Below are 22,809 nucleotides of genomic sequence, written 5' to 3' on the forward strand. Positions count from 1 at the left end.
TGGGGTAAAGAAACACAGGGCCCGTTTCGCCCCGGGGAGATGTTGGATTGAGGCTGCCTAATTAGCATACACCGTTTCGAACTGGCACGAAGCTCAGTAGGGTTGCTGCTGCTGCTAAGTCGCTTCAGTCGTGTCCGACTCTGTGTGACCCCATAGACGGCAGCCCACCAGGCTCCCCCATCCCTGGGATTCTCCAGGCAAGAACACTGGAGTGGGTTGCCATTGCCTTCTCCCAGTAGGGTTAAGTAGACTTATTATTTGAAGACTCTTAGTTCCTTGGTTTCATTAAACAAATATTTTTGTGCCTGGCCTCCGTCTGGCCCAGGTCTAGGCCCCATGGGGACACAGCAAGGAATACGACTTCTCTCTAGCTCTCCAGAAGTTCACGGCCAGTAGGTGACGTGAGACATAAACAGAAGTGTTTATGAAGCAAAAGGTAGGCATGAGGGCTGCAATAAGAGAAGCACAGACAGCGGAGGATGTTCAGCGGCGGAGGAAATTGTTTCCATCTGGGAGGAATCCGCGAGCTTGTTTGCAGGTGGTGACGTTCTAGCAGGGCTTTGAAGGAAGGTTCCAGCTGAAAGATAGATGCAGACGTGAGAGAACACCAGCACAGCCCAGAGAGGACGTTAGCAGGGGCCGAGAGGAGGAGAGAAGGGAGGAGTAAGCCGTGGGGCGCAGGGTAGGTCTGTTCTGGGCCTGGCCCCTTGGCATGTAGATGGTCATCGAATCCGTGGGTGTCTGTCCCGATGCACCCTGTGTATGAGGATATCAGTCATCCTGACGCCCTCGTGTTAACTTGCCCACCTCTGTAAGCCCCTGAATGCATAGTAAATGGCTTCAATCATGTCCAGCTCTGTTGTGGCCCTGGGGACTATAGCCCGCCAGGCTCCTCTGTCCATGGGGCTCTCCAGGCAAGAATGCTGGAGTGGGTTGCCATGCCCTCCTCCAGGGGACCTTCCTGACCAGGGATCAAACCCGCATCTCTTACGGTCTCCTGCGTTGGCAGGAGGGTTCTTTACCACTAGTGCCACTTGGGAAACCCCCTACCTCCAAATAAAGTCACATTCCAAGGTCCTAGGATTCAAACACTGACATATTTTTGGGGTGACAGAGAATTCAAGCTGTAACCCAGGGTTGGGAGTGTGGGTCCTATCATTTAGGCAAAGAGGCACCATGGAGAATTTTAGGTCAAGGACACCAGCAGAGCTCCAGATGTTAATCTGGCAATTTGTGCAAAATGGGTTGGAGAAAGGAGAGGATGGGTGGGGAACAGTGGGAGGGGCTCTGCTGGGAGCCTGGCCGGGTTCCCTGGTAGAGCTGAAGCAAGTGTGGTAGGAGAAGTGGGTCTGGCTGTGGAGGGGTGAGCAGTGACCGAGATGAAATGGCCAGGAGGCCTCTTCTCCGTGATTTGGGGTGAAGAGCAGTCTCTGAGCATGTTAGTCCGTTGTCAATGGTGGGGATAAAAAGGACTGTACCAGAGCACCAGATTTGAGCTCCGTGCGTCATACGGCAAATTTCCATTGGCTATCTAATTTTACATAGAGTGGTGGGATGGAGTGGGAGGGAGTTTCAAGAGGGAGGAGACATACATACACCTATGGCTGATTCATGTTGATATATGGCAGAAACCAACAACAATATTGTGAAGCAACTATCATCCAATTAAAAATGAATTAATTTAACAACAACAAAAAAGGACCATAACTTGTGTTGTTGTTTAGTCACTCAGTTTTGTCCAACTCTTTACAACCCTATGGACTACAGCATACCAGTCTTCCCTTTCCTTCACTATCTTCCGGAGTTTGCGCAAACTCATGTACATTGAGTCAATGATGCCATCCAACCCTCTCATCCTCTGTCACCCCCTTCTTTTGCCTTCAATCTTTACCAGCATCAGGGTCTTTTCCAGTGAGTTGGCTCTTCACATGAGGTGGCCAAAGTATTGGAGCTTCAGTATCAGTCCTCCCAATGAATATTCAGGGTTGATGTACTTTAGGATTGACTGGTTTGCTCTCCTTGCAGTTCAAGGGACTCTCCAGAGTCTTCTCCAACACCACAGTTCAAAAGTACCAATTCTTCAGCACTCAGCCTTCTTCATGGTCCAGCTCTCACATCCGTACATGACTACTGGAAAAACCATAGCTTTGATCTTGTGAGAGAAGGTGAATTTTTTTATGCACTGTCTTTTAGAGGTTGTGGCAGAATTGCCATTATTCACAGAAGGATCAGTTCAGTTCAGTCGCTCAGTCATGTCCAACTCTTTGCGACCCCATGAATTGCAGCATGCCAGGCCTCCCTGTCCATCACCAACTCCCGGAGTTCACTCAGATTCACGTCCCTCGAGTCAGTGATGCCATCCAGCCATCTCATCCTCTGTCATCCCTTTCTCCTCCTGCCCACAATCCTTCCCAGCATCAGAGTCTTTTCCAATGAGTCAACTCTTCTCATGAGGTGGCCAAAGTACTGGAGTTTCAGCTTTAGCATCATTCCTTGCAAAGAAATCCCAGGGCTGATCTCATTACCTCATTATGCATCACCTTTGATCAGGAATCAACTCTAATCTTTCATGTGGGCAGTTGGGTCTATTATTATAGAAGCAGCCCAGAGGGTTAGTCTTACTACAAATTTTTACCTTATGGTAAATACAATAAAATAATTGTATACGTCTTGTCTGATATGACTGGTCTCTGCTGAGATGCCCTAGAACAGTGCCTGTTGCTCTGGGTCATAGACGTCTGTAGGCTCCCGGTAAGTATGATGGTCCCATAGTAGATACTCAGAGCCATCGTGTGGTCCTGGTGGGCACCCAGAGGATGTTTGCTGAATGAATGGATGAAAGAGAAAGCATGTGAATTGTTTTATTTCTTTCTTTTATTAAGACTACATATTTTTGGAGCAGTCTAAGGTTTACAGCAAAACTGAAGGGACAGTAAGGAGATTGCTCATGTTCCCCCGCCGCCCACATATACCCAGCTTCCACCATTATCAGCTTCCCCTGCAGAGCAGAGCGTCTCTTACAGTTGATGAACCTGCTCTGGTTCATGACAGTCATCCAAAGCACATGGTTTGCATTAGGCTTCATTCTTAGGGAGAGAAAGTTTTTAGCTTGTTTCCCTCCCATTGTGAGGACTCATATGTGCTGAGTTTGGTTTTCATGTTTCAGGCACAGAGACCATAAGTTTGAACAACTGGCCATGGCTTGTGTTTTTAAAATGGAAATCGTGGCATGCACAGACTTTGAAATGATTGTTACAGATGAGTGAAAATGCAGTGGCTTGCAGCTAAAATGAAGGGTTGTGATAGGATAGATTCCCATTAAATCAACCAAAGTAACAATGTGTGTTGTCGTTTAGATTCCAGAGCTGGTCATCTCAGCGTGAGCTTTAAAAGCTTTTGACCAAGGTGTAAGCCTACGTTGCCTCTCTGTGTGAAGTATGATGGAGTTTTGATTTGGGGAGGCTTCATGTTGTCGATTAGTCACTCATTCGTGTCTTACTCTTATGGACTGTAGCCTGCCAGGCTCCTCTGTCCATGGAATTCTCCAGGCAAGAATAGTGGAGTGGGTTGGTATTCCCTTCTCCAGGGAATCTTCCCAACTTAGGAATCGAACCTGCGTGTTACAGGTGGGTTCTTTATCACTGAGCCACCGGGATGGCCCAGGGTTCATGTACACAGCTCTAAGGAATGCTTTCGTGTAATTGGGAGGATACAGTAATCAGAGATAAGAGTGCGTTTTGAGGAAGTTAAATACTGAAAATATAGGGAATTATTTTAAAGATTATTCTTGTGACAGAAATTCTTTGAAAATAGCGTGCTGATATATTTTATTTGTGATAAAGTAAATTGCAGTGACGTCTTGAGTGGTGGGCCAGCCTAGTGCCTGGGTTATCATGAGGATGAGAATTACTACTCAGACCATAGATCTTAGTTGTTTTATTTAAACAAAACAAAATAATGCAATCTAGGTTATTTTTCTTAAATGATTTTTAAAGCGATGGACAGCAAGCGGCAGCCCCTCTTCACCACTTCAGTCTGTATATTTGTCTCCCTCCCCGCTCAATTTACAAGAACCGTGATGCCCTGAAGCGTTTCTCCAGGTTGTTACACCCTATCGTTCTACAGCGCCTGCATACTTGGGTTCTGGGCTGGTTTTCTCAGAAAAACATCACACCCTCAAATTCCTTCCGAAAGGACTTCTCTGGTGGCGCAGTGAATAAGAATCCGTCTGCCAGCACAGAAGAGATGGGTTCAATCCCTGGTCCGGGAAGATTCCACATGCTGCACAGCCATCAAGCCCGTGCGCCACAACTGCTGAGCCTGTGCTCCAGAGCCCGTGCTCCTCAACAGGGGAGTCACTGCAGTGAGAAGCCCGCGCTCCACAACTGGAGAGTAGCCGCTGCTCGCCGCAACTAGAGGAAGCCTGTGCAAAGTAACTAAGACCCAGTGCAGCCAAAAATAAGTTAATTTTGTTTTTAATTCCTTAAGAAAAAAATCAAGTTCCACAAGCCAGCCTGAGCATGAGGATTCAGTGAAGACTGCAGCAACACAAGCAGCTTGGCAGACATGGCAGATGCTTCCAACCTTAAAAATCCACTGGCCACTCTGAGTCTCCTTGGAGTAAAATTCCTCCTCACTTTCTTCTCCTCCATGGCCTCCATCACCCTTTTCTATTTAAAAGCAAATAAGCACAATTCTTCTTTCCCTACCCCTGGCCCTCTACTTGTCTACACCTTCAGGCTGGAGGCGGGCTGGCTGTGGCACCATCTTCCAAAGCAGAGTTCTGCTCCTTATAAGCAGAGGGCAGTTGGCTGTCAATGTCTTGACCTTGTTTGTCTTACGTGTGGATTTGAAAATCATAAGGTAGCACTGGCGTTACCTGGACAATGTGAGAAATATTAAACTAGGTTGTAACACTTGGTCCTTCTCCCCCACAGTGTGGTCATAAATTAGAAAAGAAACACAAGCCATGTTTTCAATTCCCAGATTATTTTTTTAAACTGAGAATGAATTACCCCCAAAGAAAGAACATGGTTTTATATCTGTGGAGAAACTCCTACTGTCTTAGGATTTTCTGAGCTTCTAAGTGATTTCCACCAAGTTCCAGGTGAGGCATCTTTAAGAGCTGACCACCATCCATGGTCTTCATCCAAAGGCCCAACATTGACTACAGATGGGGTATCGTAGCCAGTTCCCCTTTGAATGGAAAAGCGATACAGTGGTCCTTTGGGCTCCACAGGGGATTAGTTCTGGGACATCCCGTGAAACCAAAATCCATGGATGCTCAAGTCCTTTATGTAAAATGGTGTAATACTTGCATAGAACCTACACATATCCTCCTGTATACTTTTAATTGTGTCTGGATAACTCATAATACAGCATAAATGCTATGTAAGTACTTACAGTAGCTGGGTGTGTGACAAATTCCTTTTGCTTTTTGAAACTTTCTGGAATTTTCTCTTCCATGAATACTTACTTTTTTTTTTTTAATGTATTTATTTATTTTTGGCTGTGCTGGGTCTTTGTTACTGTGCGGGCTTTTCTCTAGTCGTGGCAAGCGGGGCTGCTCTCCAGCTGTGGTGCATGGGCTTCTCACTGCGGTGGCTTCTCTTGTGGAGCACAGGCTCTAGGGCTTCCCTAGCTGCAGCGCGTGGACTCCGTAGTTTTGGCTCTCAGGCTCTAGAGCACAGGCTCAGTAGTTGTTGCTCCAAGGCATGTGGGATCGTCCCAGATCAGGGATCGAATCCACGTCTCCTGCATTGGCAGGCAGATTCTTTACCACTGAGCCACCAGAGAAGCCCTTCCATGAATACTTTCAACCCATGGTCGATTGATCTGAATGTACCGAGAACACCTGGTGGGCAGCTGCAAGGGGGAGGGCAGCTGGCAGACGTGGAAGCTGAGAGAGAAAAGAAAGCACGGAGTGACCAGAGCTGAGGGAGGGAGGTTGCCAAACAAGACAAAGGACATGGAAGAAAAGCTTTCAAAATTATTGTGACTTCTGCAGGAGAATTTGAGGAAATCATGCTGCTTCTTTTTTTAAAAAAAAAAAAGAGGAAATAATCAAAAGAGTTATTCAGCGGCTCTGAGAAGAAAGATCTGGATTTCTGAACCACAGAAAATCGCCCTTGGGCTGAGCGTCACGCCAAAGGCTGAGGCTGCAGCTGTTCTTGTGTCCACACCGTGGGAACCTGGGGGCTGTGCGCGCGGGGAGGGATGGGGTGGAGGCCGCCACTCTCTGGTCCTGACTCCAGGAATCAGGGGACGGGGTGTGGCTTTGAGAAGTGGAATCATATAGACTGTAGTGGGAAAAGCAGCCTGCTGCAGCCTTGGCCCTTCCCCAAAGAATTTCTTTAGGGTATTGTGGGCCTTTGTTAATGTTGGATTATTCAGCCTCCAGAAAGCTGGGGCTGCGCTTGGGCCTTGGGGGCCCCCCACACTTGCTGGCTATTACCCAGCTGTGGACTGGTGTTCCATCGTGTATTTCCCCAAGTGAAGAAGTTAAAGCTAAGAATGTGGACTCCTTGGAACACACGTATAAGCTGTATTTCATGCTGCTGGGCGCGCCCTGCACTTGGAAATGACGTCATTTTTAGCAATGAGAGTCTGCTCCGAGGGAAAGCACCCCCACTCTTATAGTAAATCTGAAAATGACACTTCACTGTCGATTGCAGCTGAGTTGGGACAGCCTCATGGTTGAGTCACTGGACATTTCTCCAGTCGACTTTGTCTTAGGAACTTGTTCTGTCCTCAGGGTTAAGAAGGGTGATCAGTTGTGGAAAGCTTTTACTTATTTGCTGTATGATCAGACCATAAAACAAAGAGGATTTTGGGGTTTGAAATCTAACTTGCCATCATAAGTACCCAAGGAAAATACTTCAAGAGGAAACAGGAAAAGAAACAGCTTACAATTGTGGTTTCTCCAGCAATTATCAATATCAGTAATCTCAGATATGCAGATGATGGGCTTCCTGGGTGTAGTGGTAAAGAACCCACCTGCTAATGCAGGAGATGGAAGAGACCTGGGTTCAATCCCTGGGTCGGGAAGATCCCCTGGAGAAGGGAATGGCAACCTGCTTCAGTATTCTTGCCTGTAGAATCCCATGGACAGAGGAACTTGGCAGGCTACAGTCCATGGGGACACAAAGAGTTGGACACAACTGAAGCCACTTAGCACATGCAGATGACACCACTCTTATGGCAGAAAACAAAGAAGAACTAAAGAGCCTCTTGATGAAGGTGAAAGAGGAGAATGAAAAAGCTGGCCAACTCAACATTCAAAAAACAAAGATCATGGCATCCAGTCCCATCACTTCATGGCAAACAGAAGGGGAAACAATGGAAACAGTAACAGACTTTATTTTCTTGGGCTCCAAAATCACTGCAGATAGTGACTTAAAGCCATGAAATTAAAAGACGCTTGCTCCTTGGAAGAAAAGCTATGACAAACATAGATGGCGTATTAAAAAGCAGAGACATTATTTTGCTGACAAAGGTTCATATAGTCAAAGCTATGGTTTTTCCAATAGGATATGAGAGTTGGACAATAAAGAAGGCTGAGCACTGAAGAATTGATTCTTTCTAACTGTGGTGTTAGAGAAGACTCTTGAGAGTCTCTGGGACTGCAAGGAGATCCAACCAGTCCATCCTAAAGGAAATCAGTCCTGAATATTCATTGGAAGGACTGATGCTAAATCTGAAGCTCCAGTACTTTGGCCACCTGATGCGTAGAGCCAATTCATTAGAAAAGACCCTGATGCTCTGAAAGATTGATGGCAAGAGAAGAAGGGGATGACAGAGGATGAGGTGGTTGGATGGCATCACTGACTCAATGGACATGAGTTTGAGCAAGCTCTGGGAAATGGTGAAGGATGGGGAAGCCTGGCGTGCTGCAGTCCATGGGGTTGCAAAGAGTCAGAGACAACTGAGCAACTGAACAACAGCAAATATCTCCTTTGTTTTGGGAAAGAGACAATCTCCTATATGTACATTTTCATTTTCAACACATTGCTTTGGTCTAAGAGCTGCGATTTAAGAAATGTACCAAGCTATATTGTAATTTGATTTATTGTTTTTTTAATTATCTTTTTGGTGGCCGTGCTGAGTCTTCATTGCTGTGCGTGGGCTTGCTGTGGTTGCAGAGAGCAGAGGCTAGTCTTGAGCTGTGTTGCTTGGACGTCTCACTGCAGTGGCTTCTCTTGTTGTGCAGCATAGGCTCTAAGTGCAAGGACTCAGTAGTTGTGACACACAGGCTTAGTTGCTCTGAAACATGTGGAATCTTCCCAGACCAGGGATCAAACCCGTGTTCCTCTGCATTGGGAGGCGAGCTCTTAACGACTAGACCACTAGGGAAGCCCTGTAATCCGGTTTTAATCAGGGCTCACCAATCTGACTTCGAGATCCATTAGGTACATTTTCAGAAATATATTTGCCCAAGCCTTTTGACTTTTAAAGCTTAGATGGATCCACCTAAGGAGTCAAGTAAAATATTTAGCATTTCTTTTCTTTCATGTTATTAATTTCTCCATCAGTTCAGTTCAGTTGCTCAGTCGTGTCCGACTCTTTGCGACCCCATGCACTGCAGCACGCCAGGCCTCCCTGTCCATCACCAACTCCCGGAGTTCACCCAAACCCATGTCCATCGAGTCGGTGATGCCATCCAACCATCTCATCCTCTGCCGTCCCCTTCTCCTCCTGGCCTCAATCCCTCCCAGCATCAGAGTCTTTTCCAATGAGTCAACTCTTCACATGAGGTGGCCAAAGTACTGCAGTTTCGGCTTTAGCATTAGTCCTTCCAATGAACACCCAGGACTGATCTCCTTTAGAACGGACTGGTTGGATCTCCTTGCAGTCCCAGGGACTCTCAAGAGTCTTCTCCAACCCACACTTCAAAAGCATCAATTCTTTGGTGCTCAGCTTTCTTCACAGTCCAAATCTCACATCCATACATGACCACTGGAAAAATCATAGCCTTGACTAGACGGATCTTTTTTGGCAAAGTAATGTCTCTGCTTTTGAATATGCTATCTAGGTTGGTCATAACTTTCCTTCCAAGGAGTAAGCGTCTTTTAATTTCATGGCTGCAGTCACCATCTGCAGTGATTTTGGAGCCCAAGAAAATAAAGTATGACACTGTTTCCACTGTTTCCCCATCTATTTCCCATGAAGTGATGGGACCAGATGCCATGATCTTTGTTTTCTGAATGTTGAGCTTTAAGCCAACTTTTTCACTCTCCTCTTTCACTTTCATCAAGAGGCTTTTTAGTTCCTCTTCACTTTCTGCTATAAGGGTGGTACATCTGCATATCTGAGGTTATTGATATTTCTCCCGACAATCTTGATTCCAGCTTGTGCTTCTTCCAGCCCAGCATTTCTCATGATGTACTCTGCATAGAAGTTAAATAAGCAGGGTGACAATATACAGCCTTGACGTACTCCTTTTCCTATTTGGAACCAGTCTGTTGTTCCATGTCCAGTTCTAACTGTTGCTTCCTGACCTGCATACAAATTTCTCAAGAGGCAGGTCAGGTGGTCTGGTATTCCCATCTCTTTCAGAATTTTTCACAGTTTCTTGTGATCCGCACAGTCAAAGGCTTTGGCATAGTCAATAAAGCAGAAATAGATGTTTTTCTGGAACTCTCTTGCTTTTCCGATGATCCAGCGGATGTTGGCAATTTGATCTCTGGTTCCTCTGCCTTTTCTAAAACCAGCTTGAACATCTGGAAGTTCACAGTTCACGTATTGCTGAAGCCTGGCTTGGAGAATTTTGAGCATTACTTTCTAGCATGTGAGATGAGTGCAATTGTGCGGTAGTTTGAGCATTCTTGGGATCTAATTAGAAATGTGTTGTGTAGCAGAAAAAGATGAGAATTGTGATTAAAAATTTGTATTGGAGTATAGTTGATTTACAATTTTGCTTTAGTTTCTGCTGTACACAAAGTGAATCAGTTATACATGTACATATATCCACTCTTTTTTAGATTCTTTTCCCATATAGACCATTGCAGAGTATTGAGTAGAGTGCTGTGCTCTACTGTAGGTCCTTATTAGTTATCTACTTTAGACAGAGTGGTGTGTATATGTTACTCCTGATCTATAGGTGATGTGCTTTACCCTGTAAGAAGGCTCTCTGGTTTCTTCACTCAATCTCATGTGGCAGGGTGGAGGGTGCTTTTCCCAATGTGGACGATCAGCATTAGATGGGACACAGGGATCAGAATCACTTCCTTAGCTCGTCTTGTCCATACACACGGTTTCAAATGGCTGACTTTTGGATCATCCGTGGACACGGTGGACTTGGATGGGAAGTACTTCTTCTGCTTGTGCAGAACCCCTTTTCCTTCACACAGTTCTGAAATCCCTTCCAGCTTCAAACTCTACAACCTCCATAGTATTTACTTTTGGCAAACTGCTAATTCAATAAAAAAACTCACTTAATTATTCACTGATTGGCAGGACAGCAAACAAACAAAAAAAAATCCATTTGTCAGAGGCGGGTCCTAGAACATCAGTCCACTGTCTTGGCCATTTCTCAATTGGAAAACCGGGCCCAACTTTGTAAAAGGGAATTACTCTGTAAAAAGGAAATTGTGACCCATGCCACCACACGGGTGAGCCTCAGGTGAAGGGGATCAGGACAGACCACCTCAAAACCTACCACTTTGGCATACTGATTATTCTGAGCTGAAAGCTGTTGAGAAACCACCGAGACAAGACCTTTCTTTAAAAAAAAAAATTATTTATGACTGCGCTGGGTCTTCATTGCTGCATGCAGGCGCTCTAGTTGTGGTGAGTGGGCTTCTCAGTGAGGTGGCTTCTCTTGCTGTGCAGCACGGGCTCTGGGATGTGCCGGTTCAGGAGTTGCGGCCATGAGCCGAGTTGCCTTGCGGCATGTGGAATCCTCCTGGACCAGGGACTGAACCCATGTCCCCTGCATTGGCATGTGGACTCCCAACCACTGGACCACCAGGGAAGCCCAAGACAAGACCTTTCTGAAATCCCCATTGATGCCCCAAAGCATCACCTGTACAGGGATGAGAGGAGGGAACCTTATCACCGGAGGCAGAGAACAGCACCGGCAGGAGTCTGCCTAAACAAACCTAAGACGGCCCACATCACCTGTTCCTTTCCTACCCAAATCCCCATGATTTATTGCTTCTTGAAGCCTGAACCCTCTTTTCTCTGTCTGGTGCCTTCTCTGCAATTGATCACCTTTTGTTAAAATGGTACCTAAGGCTCTGAGTCTAACTGCTGCTTTGAGTTTTCACTTCTTTCCCATGAGGCCTCCTGGGCACATAAAAATATTAACATCAATAAAATTTGTATGTCTTTTTCTCCTGTTAATCTATCTTTTGTCAGTTTGATTCACAGGCCCCAGGAACACACATAAGAGGGTAGAAAGTGTTAGTCCCTCAGTCATGTCTGACTCTTTGCAACCCCATAGACTGTAGCCCGCCAAGTTCCTCTGTCCATGGGATTTTCCAGGCAAGAATACTGGAGTGGGTTGCCATTCCCTTCTCCAGGGGATCTTCCCGACCCACAGATTGAACCTGAGTCTCCAGCATTGCAGGCAGATTCTTTACCATCTGAACCACCAGGAAAGCCCCATAAAAGGGTAGAAGAAAAGTTTTTTCCTCTCCTACAGGGACATTATGCTAAGTAACACAAAGCCAGTTACAAAAGGACAAATACTATGTGATTCTACTTACATGATGTACTGAGAGCGGTCAGATTTATGGAGACAAGAAGAATGTGGTTGCCAGGGGCTGGGAGGTGGGGGCTGGGGAGTTAGTGTTTAATATGGGTTCAGAGTTTCAGTTTAGGGTGATAAAAATGTTCTGTAGATGGTGTTGATGGTGGTGGTGATGTTTGTACAACATTGTGAATGTACTTGTGCCACTGAACTGTGCTGTGAAAAATGGCCAAGACAGTAAACTGTGGGTAATGTGTATTTTAACCATAGTTTAAAAAAAAAAAAAAAAAGTGGAATTGCTGTGTCCAGTCTGAACTGCTCTGTGGAAAACCTGGAGCAGTAGCTGTGTGTCAGACACCCAAGTCGGCCCTGAGTGCTCATTCGGAAACTTCTCGAGTTTACATGTGTGGACTTTCCTTGTCCCTGGAAAGTGAAAAAAAGTGAAAATGTTAGTCAGTCTTGTCCGACTCTTTGCAACCCCATGGACTGTGACCCCCCAGGCTTCTCTGTCTATGGGATTTCCCAGGCAAGAATACTGGAGTGGGTTGCCATTTCCTTCTCCAGGGGTTTTCCAGACTCAGGAACTGAACCCCTGTCTCCTGCTCCAGGGGAGGAGGTTATTTCCCCAGACCTAGGTGCTCCCTACTCGGGAGAGGGAAGCGCCTCTTCTCCATTGTCTGTCCCATTCTGAATGATCCTGTGTGGAACCACACACGTGGAATGAAGCAACAAGAGCTGGCTCCAGGTTCTTTGGGGCTAGCCAGTGTCTGGAGGACGGAGAGGAATTTACTAGAAAGCCTATTCTTGGGAGAAATCCCAGTCAAGTGAGTGTCCCCCAGGGGCCGCCAGGCTTTCCATTTGTGTGGAGTGTAAAATAAAAACAGGTAAACACTGAATGCAGGGAAAGGACCCGTGCCTCGTGTAACCGCTGTGCAACGGGTCCTGTACCAGTAACGAGTGGTTATTTCAAGGGCACGTGTTCCCTTTGCTGCTGGGGACACGGGAGGAGAAATCAGATGAACAGATAGACATAGGCCCATTGCTGTTCCCTTGACAATCTTGTGACTGTCTTGGCCAGCCCTGTCCTGCAGAACTTTCTGTGGTGATGGAGACGTTAACGTTGTTTATCTAACACTGGCCACTGTGGCTGCAAAGCATGTGAAATGTGGATAGTGTGAGCAACTAGATGTTCAGTTTAATTTGATTTTAATCAGTTTATATTTAAACAGCTGCCCCAGATAACAGCTGTCTTCTTGGAAAGCACAGTGCTGGCTTACCTTCTGGTGTTGAGTCTTGTCCTGTTCCCATGACTGTGGACCCTGGGGCTTGATTGGGTTCTGGTAGGACTCCGGAGGGCTTCCCTGGTGGCTCAGCAGTGAAGAGTCCACCTGCCAGTGCAGGAGATGCAGGTCTAATCTCTGGGTCAGGAAGATCCCCTGGAGAAGGGAATGGCAACCCACTCCAGTATTCTTGCTTGGAGAATCTCATGGACAGAGAAGCCTGGTGGGCTACAGTCCATGGGGTCGCAAAAAGTCAGACTCTACTTACAGACTCAACAACAACAACAGGACTCAGGAAGCCACTTCTTCTGGCTGAGACCTGGGGGTCGATCACTCTGGGGCTTTAATTTTTATTTATTTTTGGCTGTGCTGGGTCTCAGTGCTGCAAAGGCTTTTCTTGAGTTGCAGTGAGCAGGGGCCCACTCTCTAGCTGGGGCACACAGGCTTCTCATTGCAGTGGCTTCTCTCGTTCTGGATCACGGGCTCCAGGGCACACGGGTTTCCGTAGTTGTGGTGCACAGGCATACTGCCCTGTGTCATGTGGGATCTTCCCCGACCAGGGATTGAACCTGTGTCCCCTGCATTGGCAGGTGATTCTTATCCGCTGGACCACGAGGGAAGTCCACTCTGGGTTTTTCTGTATGGACATTGGACTCTCCCAAACCTGGTCAAAGGTGGGCCTAGTGTCATTAATTAATTGTTTGATCAATCAGTTATTGATTAGCAATTAATAAGTTATTTATTCAGCACAGTAGGACAGTGTGAAAAACGGGGACATTATGGGGAACAGAGCCACCAGGCATTCTTGCTTGCTTGGAGTTTTTGAGCTGCAGAGAGAAGGATGAATTCTGAACGAGCACATTCAACTGTAATTGGAAACAGGTGAGGGAAGGTCTCACCTCCTGCTAGGAAGGCATCTTCATGGGGATGACATCAACTGGAAGCACGGTCACTTTTTCCCCTTGTGTGTTAACAGGGACACTTCCCGTCACATGGTCCCTGAGTTTTGAGTCAACTTTTCTAGTCCTTTTCTCCCACCTGCCTTCTCATTAGCATCTCCTGGGCTCATCTGGTGCCTTGACCCAAGGGAACTTGTAAAAATGGTGAACTCTTGTCTCACCCTCCCCCGCAAAAAAAAACCCAAAAGGACTTCAGAGGAGAGGAGGGGAGTTAGGTGGGGCTGTAGGGCAGCTCATTGCCTGCCCGCCCCCCACCCTGCCCCCAGGGGGGCCTGAGGCAGCTGGTCAGGGCTCCCCAGGGCACAGGATGCTGTTCCAGTCCTGACCCGAGGCTGGGATGGGGGCCAAGGCTCCAGCCCTGCCTGCCATGACTCTGTCCCTTTGGCTGCAGGCCCTCCTTGGCTGCCCCAGCTGGGTGCAGCTCGCTGATTCAGTGAATGTCTATGGAGCATCATCCTAGCCCCAGTCCAGGGGCTCCATTCACTCCCTGCCAGAGTCTGGGTGCTTCTCAATTCTGGCTGTACTCAGCCATTATGTGGGGAGTTTCTGCAAGGTACACATGCCTGGGGACCCCCTGCTCCAGACCAATGAAATCAGAATTTTGAGGATAAAGGCCTGGACATATTTAAAAAGTTCCCTGGGGAATTCCCTGGTGGTACGGTGGATGAGAATCCGCCTGCTAATGCAGAGGACACAGGTTCGATCCCTGGACCAGGAAGATCCCACTTGCTGCTGGCCAGGTGAGCCCATGCACCACAACTAGAGTGGCACCCCACCCCTGCCTCGTTCACCGCAACTTGAGAAAGCCTGTGTGCAGCAACAAAGACCCAGAGCAGCCAAAAATAAATGAATAATAAAATTTTTTTTAAAAAGCTCCTTGGTAGGAATACTGTTCCACAAAGCCAGAGTGATGGGGAGCAGGCCTGGGGATGCTACTTGGGGCCTCCCCACCCTCCGGGGAGCCCCCTGGTTGCCCTTGGAGGAGTGGCAACCCCGTTTCTTGGGGATACCCTAGAAATGTTGTGGGACCAAACAGCCCCTGCCTCCCCCATGACACCCCCCTCCCCCCAGCTGAGGCCTGGGAACCCGCAGATGCCTCGGGCATTGTATCCTCCTATGCAGGGAGGTGGCCGTGAGCTTTCCCACAGTGGAGGTGGCCCCGGATGGCTTCCAGCTGTCCCGGGGCTGGAAACTTGGTGGGAGACGCGGCCAACCTGAAGTCCATTGAAACCAGAAACCCTACAGCAATGGGAGTGGGGCGAGTGGAGAAGGCGGTGCTCCAGGGAGCTTTCCTAACTTAAAGAGCTGGCTCTGAAATCATCACTGCCTTCAGGGAGAAGAATGAAGTGTGTTGGAGAACTGAGCACTTTCTTGGGCAGTGAGGGGCTAAGGCCCCTGGCTCAGGTCGGGTGGGGTGGGGTGGGGGTCGTCCCTCGTCCACCGGCGTCAGAGCCCCTCCTCGCGGCTCAGCTGCGGTCAGAGGGCTTACTGTGGGCTGTCATCACCTGGCACACGAACAAAACTCCTGAGCAAACATATTTTCACGTTCAATCCTAAATGCTCAGAGGAACCAGGTTTTCCTGAGATCACACATTTTTCCAGCATTAGGCTGTGGTTGAGCAAAACAATGAAATGGGATTTTTCTTTCTTTTCCTGTAGTTTCTGGGGCCACACAGAAGATGCTTTGGGTAGGTGGGGTGCCAGGTTGGGGGAGAGGGCAAGAGTGTAACCTGGACCAAATTAGATACTCAGGCTGCCTTCTCACCCAGCCTTCTGGAACATCTCCGAGTGGGTGGGGTGGCTTTGAATTTAGGGCAGTTGCCAGGCAGACTGGTGGCTTCCACGTGCTGGGAGGGCCATGGCGGGTGTAGGGGAGAACATGGGTTTAAAGCCGGTCCTGGCCCTTCCTGGGGCTTCCCTAGTGACTTAGATGGTAAAGAATCCACATGTAATGCAGGAGACCCGGGTTTGATCCCAGGGTTGGGATGATCTCCTGGAGAAGGGAATGACAACCCATTCCAATATTCTTGCCTGGAGAGTCCTGTGAACAGAGGAGCCTGGTGGGCTGCAGTCCATGGGGTTGCAAAAGAGTCAGACACAACTGAAGTGACTGAGCATACATGCATTCTGGCCCTTCCTGACCATTGGGAGGAGTCACTTAACCTCTCTGAGCCTCTCTTTTCCCAGCTGTGAGCACGGGATGGTGTTCTCAGTGGGATCTTGATGGGGAATGTAGGAGGAATGAGAATGAAGGGCCTAGGAGGGGGCTTTTGCCTCTGCTTTGCCCCCCAACCCCTTGAGCAGCCCTTTTCTGTTTTATTTATTGGGTTTTCACATCAGTTTTCCCCAAAAAGGCTCCCACCCAAGCATCTCAAAATCCACACACCCAGGCTGCATCAGAGACCAGTCATAACAGAGCCTCTGAGGCCGAGCCCGGACATGGGCGGTCTTTCACAGGTCCCTGGTGAATGTGACACGTGGCCAAGGTTGAGAACCATGCCCTCAAGACCAGGTGTGGTGACACTCCTGCCCGGCAGCGCTGTCGCCGGCCCCCCTAGAATTCCGCAGGGTCGCCTTGCCTGTCCTGGCCGGGGGCAGTGCCTGGCTCGTACGGTTCTGTGTCATGCTCGGGCCCCTCAGCCGGGGTGCCAGAAGTCTGTGACGTTCAGCCACTTGTGATTCTCTCAGGAATGTGACTTTGAACTCTGCCTGCCGTGAGGCCAGGGCCTGAGGCGGAGTCCTTTGGCTGGCTTGAGGCCCCTTGAGGAACAACACGAAAAGGGAGCTGACTGCTAGTGCTGGGGTCAGAAATGAAGAGCAACTGACGAGACTCAAGAAAGCTGGGGTTGCCGTCGGCAGGAGAAGCCAAGGTGGACGAGGGGCTGCTCGCCTCTGTGCTGTGAGCAGGGCCCCTGGGGGTGAACTCCGGCTTGACCCCCCCGGGCGCCCAGGGGTCCTGGATCAGCTCTCTGCTCTGGGCTGCGGTCCAGCCCTGGGTCTGACGGACTTTCCAGCTTGTTGCCAGGGTCTCTGTGAGATGCATGAGTGCACATGAGTTAGTGTTAGTCGCTCAGTCGTGTCCGACTCTTTGCAACCCCATGAACTGTAGCCCTCCAAGCTCCTCTGTCCTGGGGATTCTCCAGGCAAGAATACGGGAGTGGGTTGCTACTTCCTTCTCTAGGGGATGTTCCCAACCCAGGGATTGAACCTGGGTCTCCTGCATTGCAGGTGGATTCTTCAACATCTGAGCCACCAAGATCTCAACACAAATAGTATGAGGTGGGTCTGCAGAGGCCCTGCTCCCTTTGCCAGGTGTCAGGAAAGAAGGTGCCAAGATAAATACATGGGGGGTGGGAGGCGAGGGTGCCAGGCATGTTGTGTGTAAAACACTAACCAAATGGGCCTGACTTGGCCTGGGATAATCTCCACCAAGCAGCAAATTGTCAAATAGAAGTTTGTCAGTGAAGTGAAAGCCCAGTTTTTGAAAACTGTCCACATCCAGTGAGAGTCACACCTTCTTCCCTGGTGGCTCAGATGGTAAGCAATCTGCCTGCAATGCAGGAGACTCCAGTTCAATCCCAGGGTCAGGAAGATCTCCTGGAGAAGGGTATGGTAACCCATTCCAGTATTCTTGCTGGAGAATCCCCAGGACAGAGGAGCTTGGCGGGCTACAGTTCATGGGGTTGCAAAGAGTCGGACACAACTGAGCGACTAACACTCTCCGTACTCTCAATGAGAGTCATGGGCCAGGGTTTTCTGAGTTGTCTGTTTCTCCAGCCTTTCAAGGGAGGGGAGCTGGGGGCAGGTGGATCCAAGAGATGGAGGAAGGAGGTGGGGGGAAGAGCTGAACTGGAGGAGACCGGTGACCCCTTGGGGTCATACTGCAGAGAGCAGTGACCCAGGGCCTCTTCACTTGGGTGCAGCCAGGAAGGCCGGGGTGTCTGCCGCAGCAACCAGTAACAAGAGATGCCACCTTGCTCTTTGGCAGGTATCGCGTGAATGTCAGACCCAGGTACGTCACCAGGTACAAGACGGTGACGCAGTTGGAATGGAGGTGCTGCCCTGGCTTCAGGGGGGGAAACTGCCAAGAAGGTCCCAGAGACCCTGGGAGGATGCCCCGCCCCATGCCTGCTCGGCCCCGCAACAGCATGAAGAAACCCACAGGTAACTCACTGCTTTCCTGTGCTCACCTCTGCTCATCACCGCTCCTTCCAACTCCAGGCTTTGTGAGTTACATGCAGGGGTTTCCCAGAGCTTCCAAGAACACACCCGTATGCCTGCAGGAAGCACGTGGCACACACATTGATGTGCAGAAGCAGTAGCGATTGGAAGACAAACTTTTAAAAAATAAATTGCTTTGTTAGGGCCAGCTGGTTGTGAAAACCAAGACCTTAGAGGAGATGAGGCTGGGTTCAGCCTTGTGTGGCCTGAGGCAGAGACAGAAGAGATTCTCATGTAATGATGTAATGACGCCTGGTTTGTTTTTACTTTAGTTTTCATGTGCAAGCTCCCTTAAGACTGAATTTGAAGTCGCTAAAATTGTTTGTTGTGTTTTTAAATAGGGAAATAGAATCATTCTTATTCTGTTTGGGGTGAGATACTCAGCAGTAAAAGAATCTGCCCACAGTGCAGGAGACATAGGAAACACGAGTTCAGACCCTGGGTCAGGAAGATCCCCTGGAGGAGGGCATGGCAACCCGGTATTCTTTCCTGGAGAATCCCATGGACAGAGGAGCTTGGTGGGCTCCAGTCCATGGGGTTGCAAGAGTCGGACACAAATGAAGCGACCAAGCACAAGCGAGCATATTTGCAAAGCTAAGCCCAGAGTTAGAAGTATCCACTGAGGTGGTTCTTAATTTGCTTCTGATTATTTTTTTAAGTGAATTAGCACAAACTCAATGAATAGTTTAGAAAGCAATGATAATTTTCACCTTGTCTTTTTTTAAAATATTCATTTACTTATTTACTTATGAGGCCATGCTGGGTCTTAATTGGAAGATGTGGAATCTTTTAATATTTCCCTGACCGGGGATTGAACCTGGGCCCCTTGAGTTGGAAGCACAGAGGCTTAGCCACTGGGATCACCAGGGAAGTCCCGCCTTGGCTTTTAAGTAAAACATTAACAAACAGTAAAGAATCTGCTGGCAGTGCAGGAGCCTGGGTTTGATCCCTGGGTCGGGAATATCCCTTGGAGAAGGGAATGGCAACCCATTCGAGTGTTCTTGCCCGGAGAATCCCATGGACAGAGGAGCCTGGGCAGCTACAGTGCATGGGTTTGCAAAGAATCAGACATGACTGAGAAACTAACACTTAAGAGACTGACTTTTAAAAATTTTCTGGCCACACTGTGCAGCTTGTGGGATTTTAGTTCCCCAAGCAGGGATCGAACCCTTGCTCCCTTCATTGGAAGTGTGGGTCTTACCCACTGGACCACCAGGGAAGTCCCCAAGAGGCTGACTTTTAGGGACAAAAATGTTTTGACATTTTATTCTACATCACTTTATCTTTCTTCTTTTTTAAAGTTCAGTCAGAAAACTTAGATTTTCTTTTGAGTTAGATGTTTAAGTCATTTTTAAATGATTATATTTTCTGATGAGGTGTTTTCCGTTTTGAAACTAGTGGTGTTTCTCAATATTCTCTGTAGAACAGATTTTATTTATTATTATTATTTTTTTTCTCACTGCTTCAGTCAACAAAAGGGAAAGTTTAGGAGAAGGAAATGGCAACCCACTCCAGTGTTCTTGCCTGAAGAATCCCAGGGATGGGGGAGCCTGGTGGGCTGCCGTCTATGGGGTCGCACAGAGTCGGCCACGACTGAAGCGACTTAGCAGCAGCAGCAGCAATCTTGAATCATACAAGTACTCCCTAATATTCAACAAAAATATAGCAAAATAATATCTTTAAACAAATTGATCTTAGGCAAAATCCCACCTGTGTAGTAGGCATGTAAAAAATATAACTACTCTTTGTTGGGCAATATAAAATGTTAAATGGAGCAGAATACCAAAAGACTAAAAATGAAGAAAGCCTGATTTAAGAATTTTGTTTTCATAAAGTGTGACCTTTGTTTTAAATGTTGTCTTAAAAATGTTGGATTTACACAGCTTTAAAAATAAGCTCAGAATTTATATGTCAATCACTTTTAGCCCTTTTAAAGAACTCAATTGTGCATCTTGCTGTCATGAAGGATATAAAGATGGATTAGATGAGCTGTTGTTTTTCTTACTGTTATAAGCTTAGTTTCGTGCATTATGACAAATTCAGAGGCAGAAGAGTTTGTAGGTATTGAAATCATTGCTAGTTAATCACAGGTGTGAAATCATGAATGCTATAAAAAGTACATTTTCAGTAAAAGCTTTGCAATTTATAAAAAAAAAAAAAAAAAGAAAGGGAAAGTTTACTGAGGCCCCAGGGCCACAGGCAGGAGGCTGCCCTGTGGGCACAGAAGCCGGCAGAGGGGCCTTATTTGACATTCTTCCTGGGGTGCAGGTTGTTGGTGTGGCCACGCTTCTTGCAGCAGTTGACCGCGGGGCTATCGGTGATCGTAACACAGCCGACGTCTTGTCTCAGTTGGATTTCTGAGCGAGGTGGCAGGGGGAAGGCTCAACGGTGCCGCTTCACAGATGAAGCACTAAGTTCAGGTGAACTCTTTCTGAATTTTGTAGTCTGACAGAGCACAGCTCATCCTCCAGCTGTGTGCCGGCAAAAACTAGATGCTGCTGGTCAGGCGGGATACCTTCCTGATCATGGATTTTGACCTTGACATTCTCAGTGATGTCGCTGGGCTTGACCTCAGGGGCGATGGTCCTGCCCTTCAGGGTCTTCACAAAAGTCAGCATCTCTGCCTCTGCTGCAAGGCTGCCGCCACCGACCTGTAAAACAGATTTTAAAATAACTGTTTATTACAAAAGTAATGCATATCAATTAAAGAATGTTTGTAACATATGGGGCTTCCCTTGTGGATCAGCTGGTAAAGAATCCGCCTGCAAAGCAGGAGACCTAGGTTCGATCCCTGGGTTGGGAAGATCCCCTGGAGAAGGGAAAGGCTACCCACTCCAGTATTCTGGCCTGCAGAATTTCATGGACTGTATAGTCCATGGGGTCGCAGAGAGTCAGACACAACTGAGCAACCTTTACTTTCACTTGAAACATATAGGAAAAATATTTAAGTACATATCGTCTTGAACTTCCCCGGTGGTCCAGTAGTTAAGACTCCGTGTTCCTGTGGCAGGTGCCTGGGTTCCATCCCCGGTTGGGGAACTAAGATCCTGCATGCTGCACAGCCAGGCCAGGAAAAGGAAGGAAAAAAAAAAAATACATCTAATCTTACCACCAAACGAGAAGTACTGTTAACATTTTACTATAAAATACTGCTCTCTTTCCTGTATCTGCATATACATTTTGTTAAAGAAAAATATATTCATCCCACAAATATTTATTGAGCTTCTGGATCTGCAGTCTTTATACTTAGGTGTTTTGGAGAAAAAGTCAAGGCAGACACTAGATAAGTAATCACATCAGAGCACAGTCAGGGCTCTGATGGGGGCTCTGAGAGGGCGCGTTGGATCACAGTAGACAGTTTATTTCTGTTTTGTTTACTTTTAGATTTTGTCTTGTAAAAGTTTAAGCATACATATAGTTTAATGAGTTGAATCGCTTTATAATATGAAGACTATTAGGAAAAGCAGTGATTCCCTTTCTCTGCCAGTTTCCCTTCTCAGGAGTAATTGCTTTAAACTCTTATAATTTTTCTTTTAAATTGAAGTATAGTTGATTTACAATATTAACTATAGCTCTACAACAAAGTGACTCAGTGTTTTCATGGATTATACTTCATTTAAAGTTATTGCAGAATAATGGCTGTATTTCCCTGTGCTGTATAATATGTCCTTGTGGCTTATTTATTTTATACACAGTAGTGTGTATCTCTTAATCTCCTGCCCCAGTCTTGTCCCTCCCCTTTTCCCTCTCCCCACTGGTAACCACCAGTTTGTTCTCTGTATCTGTGAATTTGTTCTTGTTTTTATATATACATCCATTTGTTTTATTTTTTAGCTTCCACACATAAGTGGTAACGTAGGGTATTTGTCTTTCTCTAGTCTGATTTTTATTTCTGTAAGCATAGTACCCTCCAGATCTGTCTATATTGTTGCAAATGGCATTATTATAGCTGAGCAGTATTCCATTGTATATGTGTATACACCATATCTTCTTTATCCATTTATCTGTTGATGGACGTGTGTGTGTGTATGTGTGCTAAGTTGCTCAGTCCTGTCTGACTCTTTGCCCGCCAGGCTCCTCTGTCCATGGGATTCTCCAGGAAGGAATACTGGAGTGGGTTGCCATGCCCTCCCCCAGGAGATCCTCCCGATCCAGGGATTGAACTTGTGTCTAAGTCTCCTGCATCAGCAAGCGGATTCTTTACCACTAATACCACCACTCTTAGGTTGCTTAAAAACATGGACTGCTTCACACACGTGCCATCCTTGTGCAGGGACCATGCTAATCTTCTCTGCACCCTCCCAGTTTTAGTATATGTGCTGCTGATGTGAGCATTTCTTTAAACTCTTTAGATGGTCTTTTGGAATTTACTCCACATCCTTGACTTCTCATTATGGAAGGTGAGGAATTAAGTCCCTTTGCTCTAACATGAGGCTTCCACACCCCCGTCCTTTGCATTCAGTTATGCTGTGTTTTTGTCTGTTCCCTGTTTATTGGATCCACAGTAGTTGGTACATCGTGTTTACAGCTGAGCCCTGCAGTGTGCTATGAATATGTTACCTTTTCTACACAGTTTTTTGATTTCTCTAGTGTTAATAATTATGTTTTTCTTTGCTTGGTTTTCTATATTTTTAATCCCTGCTTCAACCCAGACTCT

At 47.2% G+C, this 22,809-nt stretch overlaps 1 protein-coding gene, 1 non-coding gene and 1 pseudogene across 3 annotated transcripts in view; 1 reads left to right on the forward strand and 2 right to left on the reverse strand.

The window, feature by feature from the left end:
• Positions 1-22,809, forward strand: part of EMILIN2 (elastin microfibril interfacer 2) — a 59,723-nt gene that overhangs the window by 11,610 nt on the left and 25,304 nt on the right. For both annotated transcript variants that reach the window (XM_070361835.1, XM_070361834.1), the window contains exon 3: positions 17,920-18,095. In XM_070361835.1, coding sequence (XP_070217936.1) covers positions 17,920-18,095 — 176 coding nt within the window. The remainder of the gene's footprint in view (positions 1-17,919; positions 18,096-22,809) is intronic.
• LOC138985427 (ubiquitin-ribosomal protein eL40 fusion protein-like) lies at positions 20,306-20,770 on the reverse strand (annotated as a pseudogene).
• LOC138985472 (U6 spliceosomal RNA) lies at positions 22,385-22,487 on the reverse strand. The gene has a single exon (XR_011462540.1). It is a non-coding gene; the product is annotated as a U6 spliceosomal RNA (small nuclear RNA).

Source organism: Bos mutus, chromosome 24 (assembly GCF_027580195.1).
Source record: "Bos mutus isolate GX-2022 chromosome 24, NWIPB_WYAK_1.1, whole genome shotgun sequence".
In the NCBI taxonomy this organism is placed as follows: Eukaryota; Metazoa; Chordata; class Mammalia; order Artiodactyla; family Bovidae; genus Bos; species Bos mutus.